Below are 19928 nucleotides of genomic sequence, written 5' to 3' on the forward strand. Positions count from 1 at the left end.
TTCCTCAGAGCAGGATAATCAGTTATCCATAAAGTTGTTTTACCTCCATTTTCAACAGTTATATAAAGTTTGATATTGCTGCAAAACTGTGTGTGATTATTCCTAGTGGAAAGTCCCTGCACTGAATCCCAGTTCCCAGTATCTTTAAAGTCAAAGAGAACAAATTCTCCTGTTACAGCCCAAAATAAGTGAGTGTGCCACGAAAGGGTTACACATATATATAAATATAAATATGTTATCTGTCCTTCTCTGTCTCTCTCCTCCACTCCCTCTATTCCTTTTTCATACCCATGTTTTTTTGTTTAGCTGCTTGTTGGTATGTTCTATTCCTCTTGGGAGACACTGCAACCCCCATTTTCTCCTTACCTTGCACCACCAGTCTCCCTTGTGCTGTCCGACGCACTCTAGTTCCAGGTTTGTTGGCCGCACACACATAGACACCTGAGTGATGCACGGTCAAGTCTGAAATCATGAGGTTCCCATTGCCTACCACCTGTATACCTTCCACACCAATTGGGCGTCCATCTGCAAAACATTTGATGAGAAGCTTATCATACTGAGTATTGGCAATTTCCTTTGGGAGAAATGTATTTATAGAAGACAAGGCAAATTGTTGCCATGTGAAGAAACCTGAGAGATTTGGAAATGTGATGTGGGGTCTAAGATAAATCTCTGCTCATTAAAAGGGGATGCTTTCAAAAGATTCAGGTCCACAGCGCACATATGCATGGGGTTTGGCATGCACTGTGTATGTAAGAATAAAAATGATGTTTCAGTGTGATGAATAGGCTTTTAAGGCATGCAGAGCATTTAATAACAGACAGTGAGATCTGTGATGATGTGTATTTTGTAACTTTTTTTCTGTCAGGTAATATTCTCAAAAAAGTATTACTTTACAAAGTTTGAATGTATGAATAAAAGAATGTATGCATAAATACATACAATAAAAAGCATGTCTCACCAAGTCGGCTCCAGGAAACAATAGGTCGGGGGTTACCCGTGGCCATACACTCAAGGATTGCTGTTTGGTGAACTGTCTTAGTGAGGTTCTCAGGGCCAACCAGGATCATTGGGTCTTTGTAACCAGTGGAATGGGAATCTGGGAAATACATCATATTACATTACTTGTCACACATTCTAGTATTCCTTTGAACCTGTGGCAGTGACTGTCCCAAAAAAAGTATTGGTCCCAACAAAAAATTGTATGTAACTTTTGATTTTGTTGTTTATGGAATGTGCCGTGCTATAGAATAAAGATACATATATTTAAACTTTAAAAACAACTCCCACATTTTGTCCCAACTCCATCGGCTGCTGTTGATCTATAAAGATATGAAAATTATTTAATTCATTGGCAATTTAAATTCTAGCAATTTTACTATAGAAAGTAATTGTCAGACCGGTAGTTCTTGTATGTGAAGAGGCTTCTACTACTTTTACAATACATTGTTGGAATAGGCACAGGTCTTAATAAATACACAAGGCACACTATTTTAGTTAACTGCTAAAATGGCTATATAGTATTGGTTTTATAATGAGCTAACTGGCTTAGACTAATTATCAAATAGCAAGTGTTGGGATCCCACACCTGTGACTATCAGTGTAGCGGAAGGGCTGTACTTGACTCCTGCTGCATTGGTCGCCACACATCGGTATGTACCAGTATCTTCAGAACGTAATGCAGTTATCTGTAGAACACCAGTTGGCAGTAGGGTGTACCTGTATGGGAAGTGAGAAGGGAGTTACTCTAAGGCAGGGGATTATAAACCAGTGAGGATGGATAAGGCACTGCTACCACCATTTTAAATCTTACCAGACCATCATGGCATTTTGGAGTAATTACATGTAATTATATATTGTTTTTTGCATTAAACATGGTATGTTAAATGTTTTTAGTGCTTCATATAATCGATACTTTTGCTTCTTCTACAGATTAAAACTGTAGGGATTATATATTCAGGTAAATCAATTTCTCACCTGAGGTTCTCGGTATCAATCATCTCCCCATTACGTTCCCACACAATTTCTGGTTCTGGTAGCCCACGGATTTGACACTGAAATCTAGCTACACCGCCTTCTTCTAGAGTTGTATCTTGTGGGAAGATGTAGAAATCAGACATGACTGGATAGGAAGAAGAAGAGATCTATGATTATTATTTCCTATTATTATGCTTATAGAGCCAACAACAAGAACTATGCAGCGCTGTACTGGTCTAAAAATTCCCCAAAATGCAATGTGTCCCATTCCATTATAACAGAAATCTTTGCCACCTAGCCATTACAGTGATTGCACCATACAGTGGGAGACACTTTTTCCCCAATAATAAACACAAACCAATAAAGGCAAACAGAAATGTACTTAAAAATGCATTTTTTATGTCTGCAATGTAAAGTAATGGCACTGGACCAGTGTTCTTTTTAACACTGCAGGAAAAGTTATATATAAAGCACTGCATAAAGCTGTGCATCTTTATAGTTTGCTCCAGTGCACATCAATAATCACTGCCTTAGGTTTCTACTTGTCAGCAAGAATTCTAAAACAAGACAAAGTGCTATACTTAAAATGTATACCTCTGTATTTCAATGTTATTCTAGAGAAATGCTACCAAGGTCTTCATGACCTCAGAAGTAACTAAATACATTTATCAATTGGGTTTTTTTTTGCTTCTTAGCTTTGCGAATGTCTGATCTTAACCTGAGGCTCTTGCTTTCTCTTACTCTATTTTAATGGACCTTCTCTTGGAATCCACTTTCGGTGTCTCACCAAAACTACCTCATTAATAGTGGCCAATCAAATGGTCACTCTGTAAATCCCCCATGATCTATATATTTACTCTCTTTGACATATGGCACCCTATTCTGTTTAAGGACATTTCTCTTTTTTTTTTTTTATTACTGCATCATCTGTAATTTGCTGCTTCAGTTACAGGTTTAGGTTTTACTTCACCTTTGCTTTATCTCCTGTCTTGCAGAAATTTGCCCCTTTATCTCCTCACCTAAACTTCTTTCACCCCATTCTCTATTGGTACTGCTTCTTGAGCAGTCTACTCCTTCCTTTCCTAATACCCTCTCAACCAATAGGGTAATTGTAATCTCTTATCTAAGTCCACTGCCTTGATGTCACATTTGATTCCACTAAGTATTATTATTCTACCTGGGGTCCCAAACTATTTTTATCTCTAAAAATGAAGGCAACATAAGCATACAATTTGAATATTAATGGCATGTAGTTTTTCTTATTTCACTTTAAACTTGAAGCTGCAGTGGGCCTATCATTTCTTTTTAACTATGTGTTTCTTAATATATTGCCTTTATTCTGGATGCAGGGTTGAAACTATGGAGGAAACAGACCCTTCAAATTCTAGGGAGCCTAGGAAGTACGGAGGCCCTGTAAGGTACTGACTGATAACTTGCCTGTTGTACAGCTGCTGATTTTGTTAGAGCGTTATAAATAACCCAGATTTATCAATTTAGAGAAGCGTTAGGCCAAGAATCCCATCACCCTAATACACAAGATTAGTTTCTTTGCTACAGTCTAGTCAGGGAGGAAAACGCACAGCAATAGCAATTCAGTAGATTCTATAAACACTATAGGGTGTATATATTTAGCAGAGTTAACTGAGATATATATTGGTATGAATTATTTCAGATAATAAACAGGTATAGGACCCATTATCCAGAATGCTCAGGACCAAGGGCATTCTGGATAAGGGGTCTTTCCCAGGGCCGGATTTCTATCCGGTGCGCCCCGAGGCCACCCCTGTGGGAGTCCCCCGTGTGCATGCGCGAACGCTCCCCCCCAGTGCGCATGCGCAAACACGGCCCTCCCAGTGCGCATGCGCTACGCGCCAGCTCCCCATTGCGCATGCGTGAACGCTCCTTTTAACTCCCATACGGAGCAGTGGGGAGAGGTCCCGACTGCTCCGTATGGGAGCAAAATTTAAAAATGTTCTTGCGGCGGGGCGGCATGCCGCCCCTAAACTTCTGCCGCCCTAGGCCCGGGCCTTTGTGGCCTTTCCACAAATCCGGGCCTGGTCTTTCCGTAATTTGGATCTTCATTCCTAAAGTCTACTAAAAAATCTATAAAACATTATTTAAACCCAACAGGATTGTTTTGCCTCCAATAAGGATTAATTATATCTTAGTTGGGATCAACTACAAGGTACAGTTTTATTATTACAGAGAGAAAGGAAATCAGTTTTAAAATCTAAATTATTTGAATAAAATGGAATCTATGGGAGACAGGCTTTCCGTAATTCGGAGCTTTCTGGATAATGGGTTTCCGGATAACGGATCCCATACCTGTACTGCATTCACACATATGAACTAGTAATGTGCAGCTTGCATCTCAGCAGATTACCAGCCAACTGCCCTACCATGTGGATTACATGTTTCATGTGGATTTTCATATTGTTTCAAAGGGATCATCTGCTATAAGCTAGAAGTCAGTTGTGGATCATTTTAAATGAAAAATCCAGCACCACATGACAACAGTATTTTATCCTGTTCCATTTACAATCATGTTCCATTGCTGTCTGTATAGCTCGTATGGCGGAGTTAGCATTATCTCATATGATCCCAGAATGTCTAAAGGAAAGGTATGAGCACGCCCAGACTGTCAAACAGCGACATGCCTGTACTGTAAATAATAACAGGGCTCCTTGAATGCTTATTGAGAAATCATTAAACAAGAGTCTAGCTGTTGCCTGGAAACCCTCTGACTGAATAACAGAAAATATTTTAGTCTCTGTGTCCAATATATGCCAAAAACATTTCTTGGTGGCAAGCTGTCATTAAGTCATGTTGTTTGTAGTAAACTGTCAGGAACCTGATTAAGGATTGCTTGTGTGTCACTAGTCATAGATTATATGCCGATCCTGGATAGGTTCTATAGAAATATGAGTGGAAGTGGACACACAGGTCCCTACCAGATAACACAGCTTCAGTGTGACTGCAGTTCCGTCTGCTCCGTTGCTTGGCGACAATAGAGCAGACTTTGCCTTTTTATCCAAGTGACAGTTGGATAGATTTAAGTCTGCCATTAGACACTATTCAAGCTGCAGTTCACAAGTTCTTGCTCTTTAGGCAGTGATGCTCTCAGTATTGCACTCAATGTACTGGCCTTGTCCTGTGACAGTCTTGGGCTCTTCATATTCTGTTAATCTCTCAATTGGAAACATAGATATTTACTTAGAAATATTGTTTCCAAATAACAATAGTACTGCTTCTTTCTTTGATGAAAAAGTGCTAAAATGAGAGTTGGACAGGTCTTTGCCCGATGACCATGCTTTGAGTAATTTGTCTTCCAACCTTGTGGCACTTTGTCCAAGTAATGATAGGACACATTCTGGTCTATCAGGGTGCACTTTGTCCAAGTGACAATGGGCTACACTGAAGTCTTCTATGCTTGTATTGTATCAAAGCAGATTTTGGCCTCAGCGCGATGCCAGTGACCTGATCACATCCTGCCAAGCAAATAAGTGTGAAGCATCACTGGGCAGCAGCCTCTGGAACTGACCTACATTCTGCTGGGGCAGCCAGAGCAGGATTAATGCAGCTTGTGTAAAAAATCCCCAGGAGCCAGTGCTACCCACCATTCTCCCTTACTGCTGCATATGTAGCATTAACCCTTTCCACAACATATTAAGCCATTTGTGGTGCAGAAGAATTTTTGAGGATGGGGAGTCTCTACACCAATGCCTATTGTCCTGCATAACAGGATAAGTGGACAAGTTATCTCCAAGTAGACTGCAGGGAAGGTAATGGAAATATCAACAGCCTATTAAGCTACAATTCATTAGGGCTGCAGTCTGGCTTCTGCCACCTCTAATTGGCACAGGCCCAGCGGAAGCTGCCTCTCCTATTTGCAAAACTAGGCCAAATTCCCACGTGACTGGAGCTGCTCTCCAGCAATTCCAACTCGTTTAGGGTGAAAGCTGAAAATAGCTCCTGTGGGAAGTGAGTAGGGCACTGTGCCAGGTGTACCCTGTTATAATTATCACACCTTAGGTGCCCAGCATGGGTAATCATGCCATTTCTTGTTAGGCTGTCCCACAATTAGAAATCCATGGGGCAACTTAGTATCCTTATGGTCTGGGTCAGAAACACCCACCACCAAAGACTGCACAGATAAGGAGAATGTGTGTATGTGTATATTTTCTTTTCTGAACAGGACTTTTTTTCTACGACTGTCAACAACCTAGTAAGCATTACTATTTACAATTTAGTACAAGGGTCAACCACAGTTTGCTGATCCCTAATGACTGTTCTACAAGCCTTCTTTCTCAAAAGCATGTCCCCAAGTCCCTAGCAATGGCTCTTAGCCAAAGCCTTAATGATGCCTCCACCCACTGCTACATGTTTCACAGATATACACACTTACTGACTGGACAGTAAATACACTATTCCTTTTGAGTGTATTGGATAACCAAGACAGTATGAATGGCAAGAGCATCCTGCCACTATTTTCCTGTTGATTCAAATATAGTAAGAAAAAAGCCAACTGTCTCATTATAGCCCTTCTCTTTTTGTGGGAATGCGAACCTCATCACTTGCGAAGATGTGCCATTTTATTCTGCAATTATCAAGCAAAATGTTAAAGGCTAGCTATAACAGGAGGGCAATTAAGGGCTTTTTGTTTGCTACAGTAATGGGCAGCCATATCACCACCAAAAGGAAGAAAAATGAGAGATGCTTCATTGTTCTGTTTCACTGAGTAATCACTTAATTAAAATAATTACAATTCTCTACTATGCCTGGTTTTCCCTTAGCTCTCCCATACAATCTACATGATCACAGAATCCCTAGATTGGGACAGCTGGCACAGTATCATGCCATTTAGCGTGTCGCCCTGCATTTGCTGCAAGGGAGTCAAGTGAAGGCTCTGACATGCCATGGCTATAAAATAGGAAGGCAAAATCATCGCACAATAATGTCTTTACTAGGCTTGTTTCATTTTGTCTGAGTGACAGAAATTGTTGCAGACAAACAGCAGTCTCTTTAGACAAATTATAAGTGTTCGACAGGCAACAAGCCCAGGATTTCAGCTCTGCATGTCACAACCATCATTCATTCAGGAAAAACATTTAGTGCTTGAGTTCCTGCAGTAACACTATGGTGAAGCCTTAAGCAGCTGGTTGTTCTCTTTGGGTGTAGTTAATTTATTATTTGCAAATGTATTATTTGACTAGAACATGCTATTGTTCATATTGAGCATATGAGCGAAATGCAAACTATTATTTAGTGCACAATCCTGAAAACTGCCTGTGTGGCTATAGGTTGTAATAACAGCAGCAGTTGCAGCAGGTACTGTTATATTCACCCATAGATAAAAATATCCCTTGAGGTGGCTCTCCAGTTTCTATACAGTGACTTACTGTATTTAAAGGATAACTAACACTTATTAAAGAAGCATGGTAGAAATGTTGTGCATTATGTTTTGGGGTTGTGTACTGGCCCAAGGTAACTGCAGCCATTTAGCAAGGAAGATCTATGCCTCCAAATATGCCTCCCTAGTAGCTCCAATCTTCTTTTCTGCTGATTCACACTGTAGATTCTGCTGCTGTCAGTTACCTGAGTTTAGGCATCGACCCACAATATACTGTATATACAATATAAATGTCAAAATACAAAGCTAATTAGTAATTAATTCAGATTCACGTTAAATGGCAGATGTGAAACCAGTGCAATTAGCACCAGAATTTAATAATCAGCCCTGTAGTATCAGCTTATATGAAATTCCAACCTCATTTTCTGCTTAATGATTTGTGATGACCCCTAAGCTTAGATTCTCAACCACTTCCCAGAGCACACTGAGCATCTGCAGTGTCACTGACACTTCAAACAAAATCCAATATGGGGGGGGGGGGGGGTGTCCTGTGCACAACTGTAAAGGCAATATGGCATTTCAAACTATATTTTTTGTAGGGTTTTGTTCTCCATTTATTGAAGATTTTGCTTGTATTATAGCTGTTTTGCGGTAAGTTTTATAAAACAAGTTATTATTCTGCAGCCCCAAGGCATATAATGTATTAATGTATATAAATGCATATCTGTTGTTGCTATTTGTAACCACTGGGACCTTGCACAGTCCCCAGCATCAGCTGCATTTAGTTGTGCTCAAATGCTTCACTTCAAAAAGTTTGGGCAGTTTTTAATGGGAAGCTATACTTATAAGAACCTGAATCAATTCCTCACTTAAGGTGGCCATACACAGACAGATTGTAGCTGCCGATTCAGGTCCTTCAAACCGATTCGGCACCTTATCTCCCCATGTAATGGCACCCTTGATGGGCCAAACCGACCAAGATCTCGCCTAAAATTTTCCAGGTTTGATTTTCTGTCAGTTCAGGGACTGCATCGGATCGTTGATGAGGTCATCAGTCTGATGGCGCCTATGCCCCACCGGTTTAATTTGAACATTTGGCCCTAGTCATGGAACCACTGTAATAGAGGAAGTAGAGTTTAAACTGCTGAGAGACCGAGGACTGCAAAGGGCCCTGACTCATGTGCAATTTCAGTATGTAATTGTGAAACATGTCCAGCCTGCCACCTCTTAAAATGTTAGGTCATAAAAAGTGGGAAATTATACCTTCTAGATATGTCAAGCAAGAAAAAATATGGCAATCAGAGGGATATTTTTGCCTTGTGGCCAGTGAACATCTCCATTCCCAGATTGCTGCCTTTTATCTAGAGATGAAAAGGGGTATGCCTAATCATGGAGACGGTAAGACGTGCGGCTATATGAGACGGAGTTCATAAACTAAACTTATTCTTATTGTTCCAATTTTTGGTACTTTATTCATTAACTATATTAACTTTAATAAGACTGCAAAAATAAGTCTATGGTAGCATAATTGCCTTGTATCAGGTGCTGGATGAGGCCCCATCCACCCCTTCCGTACAATCTGGCAGCTTAAGCACTGTGGCAGGGAAATAAATCTTATATAACATTTATATTGTTTCTTTACTGGCCGCAGTGTGCTCAGAGAAGCCAGTAAAGCAGCTCATAACCTTATATAAAAGAATCCAGCTATGATATGGAGGCTGAAAATGAGCCAGTAAAATATTTAAAATGCTTGTAAAACAGTTTGTTTTTACAGCCAGAGTGAGGGGAGCGACGTGGAGCTGGCTCCTGTTCTGCGCCACGAGTTAGACTGGGAATTTGCTCAGGAAATGTTGCTGGGTGCCACATGCATTTATACTACATACGCAGAAACAGGGTGAGAGTTAGAAAAAGCATGGGGCCCTAAGCAATGCAGGAAGGCTGCTATTTGAGGTGTGGCAAATTCTATAAGTCAGAAATCTCCAACCTGCAGCCCTCCAGCTGCCTTCTATCAGTTCTTCACAAGCTGGAGGCTGCAGGTCGGTCATTCCTGCTGTATATAGAGGTATGGGGCCTGTTATCCAGAATGCTTGGGACCTGAGGTTTTACAGATAAGGGTTTTTTCTGTAATTTTGATCCTAATACCTTAAGTCTGCTAGAAATTATTTAAATGAGAAAAAAACCCACTGGGATTGTTTTGCCTCCAATAAGGATTAATTATAATATGTTACTTAGAATCAAGTACAAGGCCCTGTTTTATAATTACAGAAAAAAGCAAATAGTAAAAAATGTAAATTATTTGCTTAAAATAGACTCTATTGGAGATGGCCTTCTCGTAATTCTGAGCTTTCTGGATAGTAGATCCTACACATTTACTGTAAGTAAATATAATGCTTTATACAATAATCCATGCTGCCTGGTATAGAGGTGTTTATGTGCCTTCATGTGTCATAGAAGCACCATAACTAAAATACTTTTAATTACAAACATTGATGGTGTCATGGCTCAAGATTTTCTGCTCCCCTTTCCCTTTTATGCCCATATTATGTAGAATATATATATGATCCCATTGGTTCCACAGCAAATCTTTGTTGGAGAACCTCAAATGTTGCCCTCAAATGCCAATGACCCATCGCTAACTGCATGTTAATTACATCCATCCTCTTTCCCCATCTCATCAACTCCTGTGTGTCATGATGTAAGGCTGCTGACCCTTTAACTGTCTCCTGAATTTAAAGCTCTATTTCTTTGTCCCCATGGGCCCCTCAAGTCTCTTGACCTGCATGTAACCCCCTGATAGCCTCTAATTATCGCCCTTCCAGAACACAAGCTCCTTCTTCTTTAGTGTATTAGACAGCTACCCCTCTCTTTTACTGTTATTATTAATATATTTTATTTATATAGCACTGCCATATTCTGCATTGCTTTGCAGAGATTATGCAGTTCTAGATTTTCCCATAGAGCCAGATGCAATTCAATGAGAAAAATGTATCTCACCGTTTATCAAATTAAAACTCTATTGAAGACTATGGGGAAAAAAACTAGAGCTGTATTAGGAAAACTGAATCTTGCCCATATGGTTTTGTACAATATTCGGTGCGTGTATGGTGGATCGACGAGATAACCGATATCGCAAACCATTTGGATATTGGTCGTCTCGTTGATCGGGTGGAACAAAAGATTTTGATCCAGTGTCGTTGAAGGCACCCAAGCAAAATCTGCATTTAGGGGTAGAGTCCCTTTTGTTTCTACCTCCATATCTGATAATTCAGCCCTGAATGTCAGTGGAGGGTGGGAAGATCTTTCTTGTGACCAGAGGTTGCAGGAAAGATAGTAATTGTAAGGTGTATGGGCACTTTTAGCTTCAGTGCGTCAGGCAGCGCCGGATTCGTGTTCCGAGCGCCCCTTGGCCGCCCCTGCTAGTCGCCCCCCCCTCGCCTAGTGCACATGCGCGAACACCACGGAAGAGAGCGCGAGCGTGCATGCACATAGCATACATTTAAACTCCCATACGGAGCAGTGGGAAGAGGTCCCCATTGCTCCATATGGGGGCAAAATTCAAAAGTTTTGTTGTGGCTTGGCGGCATGCCGCCCCTAAATTTCTGCCGCCCTAGGCCCGGGCCTTTGTGGCCTCTCCACAAATCCGGGCCTGGCATCAGGGAAATCGACAGATTGGGGGAGGGCCCTGTGGGGATCAGGTCTGGGCCACTGGGGCCCATTGGGTTTTTTCCCAGTGCCCAATACGACCCTGCAACTGTCACATACCTATATTACAGACAAGCTGATCATTCTTTATTAATCCCAGATTATTTTACAGGTATCTCGTTTAATACAGTCAGGTACCAAAGTAACCATTTCCTGTTGACAAAGTTCCAACTGCCCCTTCAATAACAATAGATACTCCCTTTCACATAGTGTAAATATTTTCCTTGCTCACTAGATACTGGGCCAATGGTGGGGACACTTAGTACTATAGAGCAGGATATAGTAACTTCATACAACACAATTCTGATCGTAAAAGCTACTTTGACATTTTCTAGCAACAGTATGCTGTCTGTTATCAAAAGTTCCCTGCGTATTGCGTTTCATGGCCGTGTTTGTCGGCAAAGGGTTAAGTGGAAATGCTTTCATTTCCTTTGGTAGTTGTAGTTTTTTTTTGTCCTCTGTATTTCATTAGCAGAGCTTCTCCCCAGGGGGTTTCAGAGGGGCCAGCCAGCCTGCTAGCTTAATGCAAGGTCACTGATTCCACTAACCCGCCTGACCTTTGAACATAACCGTGATGTATGGAGACAGCAGCGAGGGAAACAGAGAGGGGGGCAGGGAGGTGAGAAAGAGGAAAGGAGGGGTGAGTGAGTGCAAAAAGGGTCAGGGAGAAATGGGTTGACATTTTTGTGGCGCTACCTATGTACAGCCATGAAAAAGGGGTTTCCATTTGTTTTATGGGGAAAAGTATTGTAAATAAATAAATAACAATAGGTGGGAACAAATGTTTCTACAGCATTCCTATCCAGATGTGCCAGCTAGTCATGACTGAGAACCATGTAGGGAGGGGGTACGTATTTATGCTTAGCATTATAAGGTTGGCATGGCTTAACCATTCCCTATCCATACAACTCAGGATTGTAATGAGTGGTAAAATACAGTATATGCATGCTGGGGTACATGGGCGAGAAGAACTTGCAGGGTGCAATGGACAAGCTAAAAACAAAGGGGCTGATTTATTAGCATGAGTGTGCAGGTACCATAGCAACCAGAGTGATACAACTAATTGCTGAAGTTTGATTAATAACTGCTCATGGTTTATGTGGGTAACTGCACTGGAGGAGCAATTTGCCACTGATTTTAGTAAATTGGAGCCTAAGGGGGGAAATGTAATAAAAGTTGTAAATGGAAAAAACTGCATACAAATAAGAATAAAAATTCACACTTAGACTGTTATTACATTGTGAATTTTAATTGCGCATTTCAAATGTTTAAGACGTGCTTAAAGATGGCGTAATTGTTTGCGTGAAAATAATGACTTTTTCATTAAGAAGTTTTATTACATATACTGCTCACTGCCGCAAGCTAAAAATGTGCAGTCTCTATCCTTCTGTCGCATGAGAGGCAAAGGGTTCACAAAAGGTATATTACATTTGCGCAAAGGCAGAACGGTTCACAATTTTTCCCATTATCAACCTATATTGCATTCCCTCATAAAGCTTTGAGTTTATTTCAGGGGAAAACATGACTACAGGCTTGTGGAGCATGATGGGAAACTTTACTCATTTACATCAAATTTTGCTCTTCGGCTGTTGTGAAGTACAATATGGAGATTCTGGTTGACAATGTACAGGATTTCCATGGTTAAAGGCTACACATTTGTGATTGTGGCACTGCAGTCCTATGGGACTATTGTGACCTTGGTTGGGCCTTGGACTGAACTCCATTCTAGACTATGTATCAAGGGATCAGCAACACCAAGAAATGAAAATACGATAAAGGCATTTACACATTATGTGTACATAGGGTAATGGAACATGGACCTGTCTTAAGTCCAAAAAGTTGGCATAAAAGTGCCCAAACACCACCCCAGAGACTTAGTTTCAATACATGCCTTAAAATGCATCTGCACACTTTTTTAGGTAACTATATCCAGATGTGCTCATATAATTGGAATGTAAGTTTATGGTGTGCTGCTAAACTACCTTGTATTTGGGCAACTTAGAAATGCAGTGCTTTGAGAACCCTTGCCATTTGGGCAATGTCACACATTAATCGCCATGGGATCACTGATCATTTTTCAGTGTCTGCTCTCATTCTGTAACCTACAATTGCTGAAAAGAAGTGCTTAAAAGGCAATTGCATTGTTATAACCCTGGCCACAAAGCATGTTGTATAGGGTGGGTGTGTCAGATTATGCCCTCTCTCCACACAATGCCAAGCTATAAGTGGCACGCTCAGCTTCCCATATTTATAAATGATTCTGTGACTGTACCTCAGGAACAGCCAGAAAAGCACAGTATAATTACAGAAATATCAAACTGGCTTTATAGTAAATGTATTTTCAAAAAAAGAAGAATATGGCAACACTCATACTTACATGTGTATATATACAGTATATAATAAACCATAATTTTGCTTAGAAGCAATCCTGCCTGCCTCAGAAAAGGCCTTTAATAATGGTCCATTCATCTTGATTTTACTGCTAAACTGCATATGACCATACCATGCAGCAAAAAGATTTAAACATTTTAAATGCATCACAATAATTAGTACAATTAGAAGAATTTGCCTTAGATACCATTCATTAAAGGTATTTAAAACAAAGTCACTCCTTGATCCCTCCACATAGTTGCCTTAAGTGCTTCTTCATTCTACCCCTTATGAAGAACTGTGCCGAATTGTGCCTATCAACATGGTGGAACCTTTGAGCTATCACCAACCTGAATGTGGGGGCAGCTCCAGGGTTCCCCCAGCATATTGCGTCTATAGATTACCAGACTTGCTCACAAAGAATCACGCATTAACGCCATTTTGATGCCACACCATCATAAGTTATGCAAACCCTAGCTGCAGCTTGCACCCGATTCATGAACGAACGCTTGTGCAATTCCATTCATTTGGAGGCATTAGATGTGATTGTGGTGAACATAAGGCTGCTGTTATATTTGGTCATATCTGCTACAGTTAAGTCTAATATCTACAAGAACTCCTAGGCCCTTTGCTGCTAAGGGCTGACCTTAACCTTGTTCCATTATTGAACCCCAAAATACACAGCTATAATGTACAGTAAAACAATAATGCATCCTTGCATGGATTCAACTAGTCTACAATTTTTGTGTGATCATTAAGTTCTTTAACAACATACTTACTATCCCTTCAAATATGAGACCCTTTTATGAGCGATTTTACAAAGAAAGCATTGGAATCGCTGAAAGTAAAACACACTGAGCGGGAAGTCGCTGCGATTTCCCCATTGCACTAAAATAAGTTAAATATGACACCTGGATTTGTGGGAAATAGAATCACTCCGATGTTGAAATCTCTAGTAATCGCTTGTTAGGAAAAGATGAGAGACTTGACGCTGGAACTCGCTTTTTAAAAATCACAGTGACTAAATCTTTCCGTGGCACATTAGCCTAAATGTTTAAGGACCATGCACTGAGCAAACCTATGACAATTAGTTCAAAGCCTGCTGTACTATTAGTATGGAAGTCCTCAGGTGCTAGTTGCACTGTTGTATTTACTGGGGCTCATTCATAAACATTGGGCAAATTTGTACCTGGGCAGTAACCCATATCAACCAATCAGTGATTAGGTTTTCTCAGTCAACTGCAGATAGAACAATGAAAACAAACATCTGATGGGTTGCCATGGGTTACTGCCCAGGTGCAAATTAGCCCATTGTTTCTCTGTTTTGCTACTTTCCAAGTCCGACCCACTCAGACACTATGTCCCGCTATCTTGCACTGATGAGATCTAACAAGATCAAAATAAGCTGCCTGGACTTATGAATCTGAATTATTTGCATGTCTCCACCCATAATTTAAGTTCAAACCTCTCATTTTTGGTTTAAGGCAGTGCTATGTGTATAGCATGAGGCTTGTAAATTACTTCAGTTTTCAGAAAGCTTTACATACAGGTCTTGCATTGTGATCTTTGGCTCCTTTTAGCACTTCTCACCCTAACCAGCTTGGCCTTTTCATACTCCTCTGTTGTAAATATGTTGTAAATATCTTCTACTTGCAGCCATCACAATTTTCTTAATGATACATCTAAGAATAGTCTTACTTTGTTTAGCAAATAATGGCTAAAATACAAAAATGTATCCACTGTATAAACGACATCCTCTGTCCTCTTACACAGCTTGTACTAGCAGTACTGCAACAAGCAGAACACAATGCAACAAGCAGTACACGCAGCTGCTCACAAAGAAATAGTCTAGAATGTGTCTTTTTTATAAGCAGCTGGTTGCTGTGGGCCCTTGGTGCCCCAGTCTGATACTGTCCCTAATAACACACTAACCATAACACCATAAACTCTATTTCATGAAATAAGAGGTAAAATGCACCAGCAAGGTAGCCTAAATCAACCAATCAGTTATGTGCTTTCGCTGTTTACCTTGGGTTACATCAGTCAAAGCTATTCTGGACTGGTTGCTATAGGTTACTGCACTGGCGTAATTTAGAAGTTGGAATATGTCAGTACAAGAACTACTGTATAACTCTATGGAAAGAATCACTAAAAGCGAAAGAAAATGACCAGTTACTCATCTGACCTAAGAATTATTCACTTCTGGTCAGTTTAGGCTAATAATTAACTTAAACTGCATTCTTTTAAAAGTGAATAACCTTAAAGGAGAATGCAAGTCAAAATTTAAAAAGCATACTGCCCAGTAGTCCTCCTATTGTTTAGTAAAAACGCCACACTTTTGGCTCACCTAATCAAATATTTACTCAGTCACACTTACTTCACATTTTCTAGAACAGGCAGCCATCTCTAAAAAGGTATTCTCCCTTCCTTTCCCTCCTTGCTTCATACTGCACATGTGTTTCATTCCCTCCCCCCCTCCCCTCTGCCAGATCCGCTTCTGATTGGCTGGTGGGCATGTGTAGCTCAGAACAGGAGACAGGATCAAGTTACACACATGCTCAGAGAATAGGAAGGCTGCCGCTGGCACCTACAGGAAGGGGAGAGAGATTTCAGTGATGTCACTGTAGGCTTCACGCTGCTGTAGGCTGCCAGCACCATATCTCAGAGAAGCAAGCAGGGATCTGGGAATTTAGATATGCAGTAAGTACTTAAAAAGAATGCCTTTAGACTTACTTTATATTTATATTAACCTTTCCTTTGCACTTGCAAACTGTATGCTGCCTTCCTTGTATTGCTGCAGGTATTTGCACTCCTGCTACCTGCTGCCTGACCCTAGAATACAGTGCTGACTGCCCTAGGCAATAAGGTATTTTGGGTGGGAAAGGGGAAGCATGGCCTTTAATGTAGGAGGTGCAGTTGTGGGCAGGAGGGAAGGACAGGGCTCGGCTGCATCGCCTGACACTGCACTCTGCTCTAACCAGAGCCGGATTCGTGTTCCGAGCGCCCCTTGGCCGCCCCTGCTAGTCGCCCCCCCCTCACCTAGTGCACATGCGCGAACACCACGGAAGAGAGCGCGAGCGTGCATGCACATAGCATACATTTAAACTCCCATACGGAGCAGTGGGAAGAGGTCCCCATTGCTCCATATGGGAGCAAAATTCTAAAGTTTTGTTGCGGCGGGGCGGCATGCCGCCCCTAAATTTCTGCCGCCCTAGGCCCGGGCCTTTGTGGCCTCTCCACAAATCCGGGCCTGGCTCTAACTCAGGGAGCAGCAGGATGGGGCCCTGTCCTTACCACCTGCCTTAAGGTATTGCCAATATGATATGACAATCAAAGCACAGCATTTCCCAGAGCACAAGGGCTTTTAAAGTAAGGGGCACACTCTTGCCCCCACATGTAAACAAAAAGGCAGTAAGTTTGCCCAGGAGCAGTAGCAACCAATAAGATATTTGTATTTAAACAGGTGACCAGCAAATTCTATTTGCTAATTGGTTGCTATGGGTTACTGCTCCTGTGCAAACTTGCTGCCTTTTATTACATAACTCCCTTAGCGCCCTAGCACTTGTGTTTCAGGGAACAGAAATAACTCCCAATGTCTTTGTTCATTATGGTTCTTAATTTTTTTTTTTGGATCTTATATCACGTTACTAAGGTCATCAGCTCCAGTGAGTAGCACTTCTGCCTTGCAGTGCTGGGGTTCTGAGTTCAAGCAGTATATCAAGGATTCTCACCCACATGCCCTGGCCTTTACTCAGTGGTTGCCCGGTACTCAGTGCGCAAAGAGGGATCGGCACCCTCTGCAAAAAAATGCATGGGCACATTACACTTGCGCTCAATAAAAACGCAGGGTTATCCCTGCTTTGCATTTCTGCTTGGGTTTCCTCTGGGTACTCCGGTTTCCTTCCACACCCCAAAAACACACAGGCAGGGTAATTGGCTTCTTACTAAATTTACCATAGTGTGTCATACCTCCCAACATTTAAAAAAATGTTAAGAGGGACAAAAAGAAATGCTGCGTGTATCGTGTTAAAAAATGTTTAACCACACTTATTTTTGCAACCAACCCCTATATACCACTCCCATTTTAAAAAATTTGGCAGTTTATTTAAAGTTTGAACACATTTCTGGGGGTTTTGGGGTCCTGGTTTATGTGTTATTACAGTTTTTCTAAAGAAGATGAAATTGCCCTTTAAGCTGCGAGCCTCAGTTCCCCCAAGAGACCTGTTTATCTTTTTGGTTACAATTGTAGCTCAGTGCAGGGGTTAAGTACTCTGGGATTTCTGCCAAAAGCTACCTATCTAATTAAGTTTGAGAAACTTTGTATCTTTTTGGGAAAGGGAAATGAGGGACTTTTCAGTAAGAATCTGGAACTACGGACTGAGCTGTTAAAAGCGGAACTGTCCCGCGACAATCGTGACAGTTGGGAGGTATGGTGTGAATGTGATAAGAACCTTAGATTATGAACTCCTCTGGGGCAGGGACTGATGTGAATGATGCATAATCTCTGTAAAGTACTGCCAAAATGTGTGGCGCTATATAAATAGTAAATAAATAAATAAAAATAGAAACACAAACCGTTGGTTTAAATATAAGACGATAAATAAACACCCGAATAGAAAGAAAAGAGGTAAAAGCATACTACAAGTTCCTCAGCTTCTTCTTTAATATTATTCTTAAAATAGGCAAATACTGTAATTTAGCCAAACAGGGATGGACCAATAGTAGAACCAGCAGCCTTCACCTAGAACGCTGCAAGCTGAACATCGCAGCTTTACAAAAACACATTTCTCCCTTAACTGGCTGTATTTTTACCAAGGGAACACTTGCCTTAAATTCTAGAAGGGGCCTCTGACTCTTTATTGCATCAGTATCTGTTTGCCTGAAAACTACATAAAACAGGGACACATGATTTATTTAGTAGTAATAGGAAGCCTATAATAGCCTGTTTCTGATTAGGAGGTTGGCTGAGCTACTCCATGTGACTGGATCAGCCCGAGATAAAAGACTTTTGTCAGGTATTAAAAGGCAGGGCTGCATTACTGCATCAAACTCAGACAGCAGAAAAGTCCATAATTCGCCCATCACCCTGGGCAACCCATGAAGACAGTTTTTAAATGTGAGGCCTCTGAAACCCAACCTGAGCCCTCAGCTCCACATCCCAAAACAAGAGGCCAGGCAGCAGATGGAAGTTCTTCTGTGTGTTACTATGCATTATTGTCTAGCCCAGTGTGAATGTTTATGGGTAAAAAGCACAATGCAGCAAATGCCAAAAGAGAAGGCTCACAGAAGCGGAGGGCTCATTTTTTGCTGCTTCTATCACATTTGATTATTTTCTGCTTTTGAACAAATTCGCTGCCATTAATTAAAACATAGAAATCTGAAACACTTTGATCAGACTCCTTGTAATCGACATATCAGGTATCTCCTCCCCATCTGCTCAGTGAATTAAAGACCGGGGTAGAGGGAGGAATGGCACCATATTGTGAATGAAAACATACAGAGAATTATGAGTTGCCAGTGACTCTTTTATGAGAGTAGTTTTCTGACAGTTGGACCTACCCCCCCCCCCCAAGCTAAAAAAATAGCATTTTGCTAGAGAGAGTCTGGTTACAAATATGCCATAGGAAAACAAAGGTTGTTTTGTGCTAAGCCTAAGATACAAAGCAGCAAGACTCCAACCAGAGCATTCCCCGTGGGTAAGTAGAGGCAGGACAGGGCTGCTGGCCATAAGAGGTGGCTGGGCAGCTCTGTGCCATAAAAAAAGTCAATAAAACCTCTGTGTTGGTTGGGATATAGTTGCCCTTTAAAGCTGTTGTGGCTTAAAATATAGGCCAGGGGATCAGTATGCAAAGGGCAAAAAGAGATGTCCAGTAAGTGGCATATGCCCAACTTTCAAAAAGACTGTGTTGACCTTGATGGCAAGGAGTGTTTTCCAAGTCCTAACTCTCATAACAGCCTATCTGATGTAGGACTTGCCAAGTAGCCAAACTGAGCAATCCAGAAATCTAGTGTGAGGGGATCCATGAATCCCACCAATATAAAATACCTTCTTATACTATGCACATAGTTACATAGGGTTGAAAAAAGACCAGAGTCCATCAAGTTCAACCCATCCAAGTAAACCCAGCACAAACAACCCACACCTACCAATCTATACACTCACATACATAATCTATATATACAACCACTAATACTAACTGTAGATATTAGTATCACAATAGCCTTGGATACTATGCTTGTTCAAAAACTCATCCAGGCCCCTCTTAAAGGCATTAACAGAATCTGCCATTACCACATCACTAGGAAGGGCATTCCCCAACCTCACTGCCCTCACCGTGAAAAACCACCTACGCTGCTTCAAATGGAAGCTCCGTTCCTCTAATCTAAAGGGGTGACCTCTGGTGCGCTGATCGTTTTTATGGGAAAAAAGAACATCCCCCATCTGCCTATAATCCCCTCTAATGTACTTGTACAGAGTAATCATGTCCCCTCGCAAGCGCCTCTTTTCCAGAGAAAACAACCTTAACCT

At 41.2% G+C, this 19928-nt stretch overlaps 1 protein-coding gene across 1 annotated transcript in view; it reads right to left on the bottom strand.

Moving 5' to 3' along the window:
* Positions 1 to 19928, bottom strand: part of igdcc3 (immunoglobulin superfamily, DCC subclass, member 3) — a 68190-nt gene that overhangs the window by 23034 nt on the left and 25228 nt on the right. Inside the window, exons 3-6 of the mRNA XM_002938358.5 lie at positions 1978 to 2122; positions 1589 to 1719; positions 962 to 1099; positions 367 to 525 (exon numbers count right to left, since the gene is read on the bottom strand). Of these exons, the coding sequence (XP_002938404.3) occupies positions 367 to 525; positions 962 to 1099; positions 1589 to 1719; positions 1978 to 2122 (573 nt within the window). The remainder of the gene's footprint in view (positions 1 to 366; positions 526 to 961; positions 1100 to 1588; positions 1720 to 1977; positions 2123 to 19928) is intronic.

The sequence above is a fragment of the Xenopus tropicalis genome, chromosome 3, assembly GCF_000004195.4.
Source record: "Xenopus tropicalis strain Nigerian chromosome 3, UCB_Xtro_10.0, whole genome shotgun sequence".
NCBI classification, from domain to species: Eukaryota; Metazoa; Chordata; class Amphibia; order Anura; family Pipidae; genus Xenopus; species Xenopus tropicalis.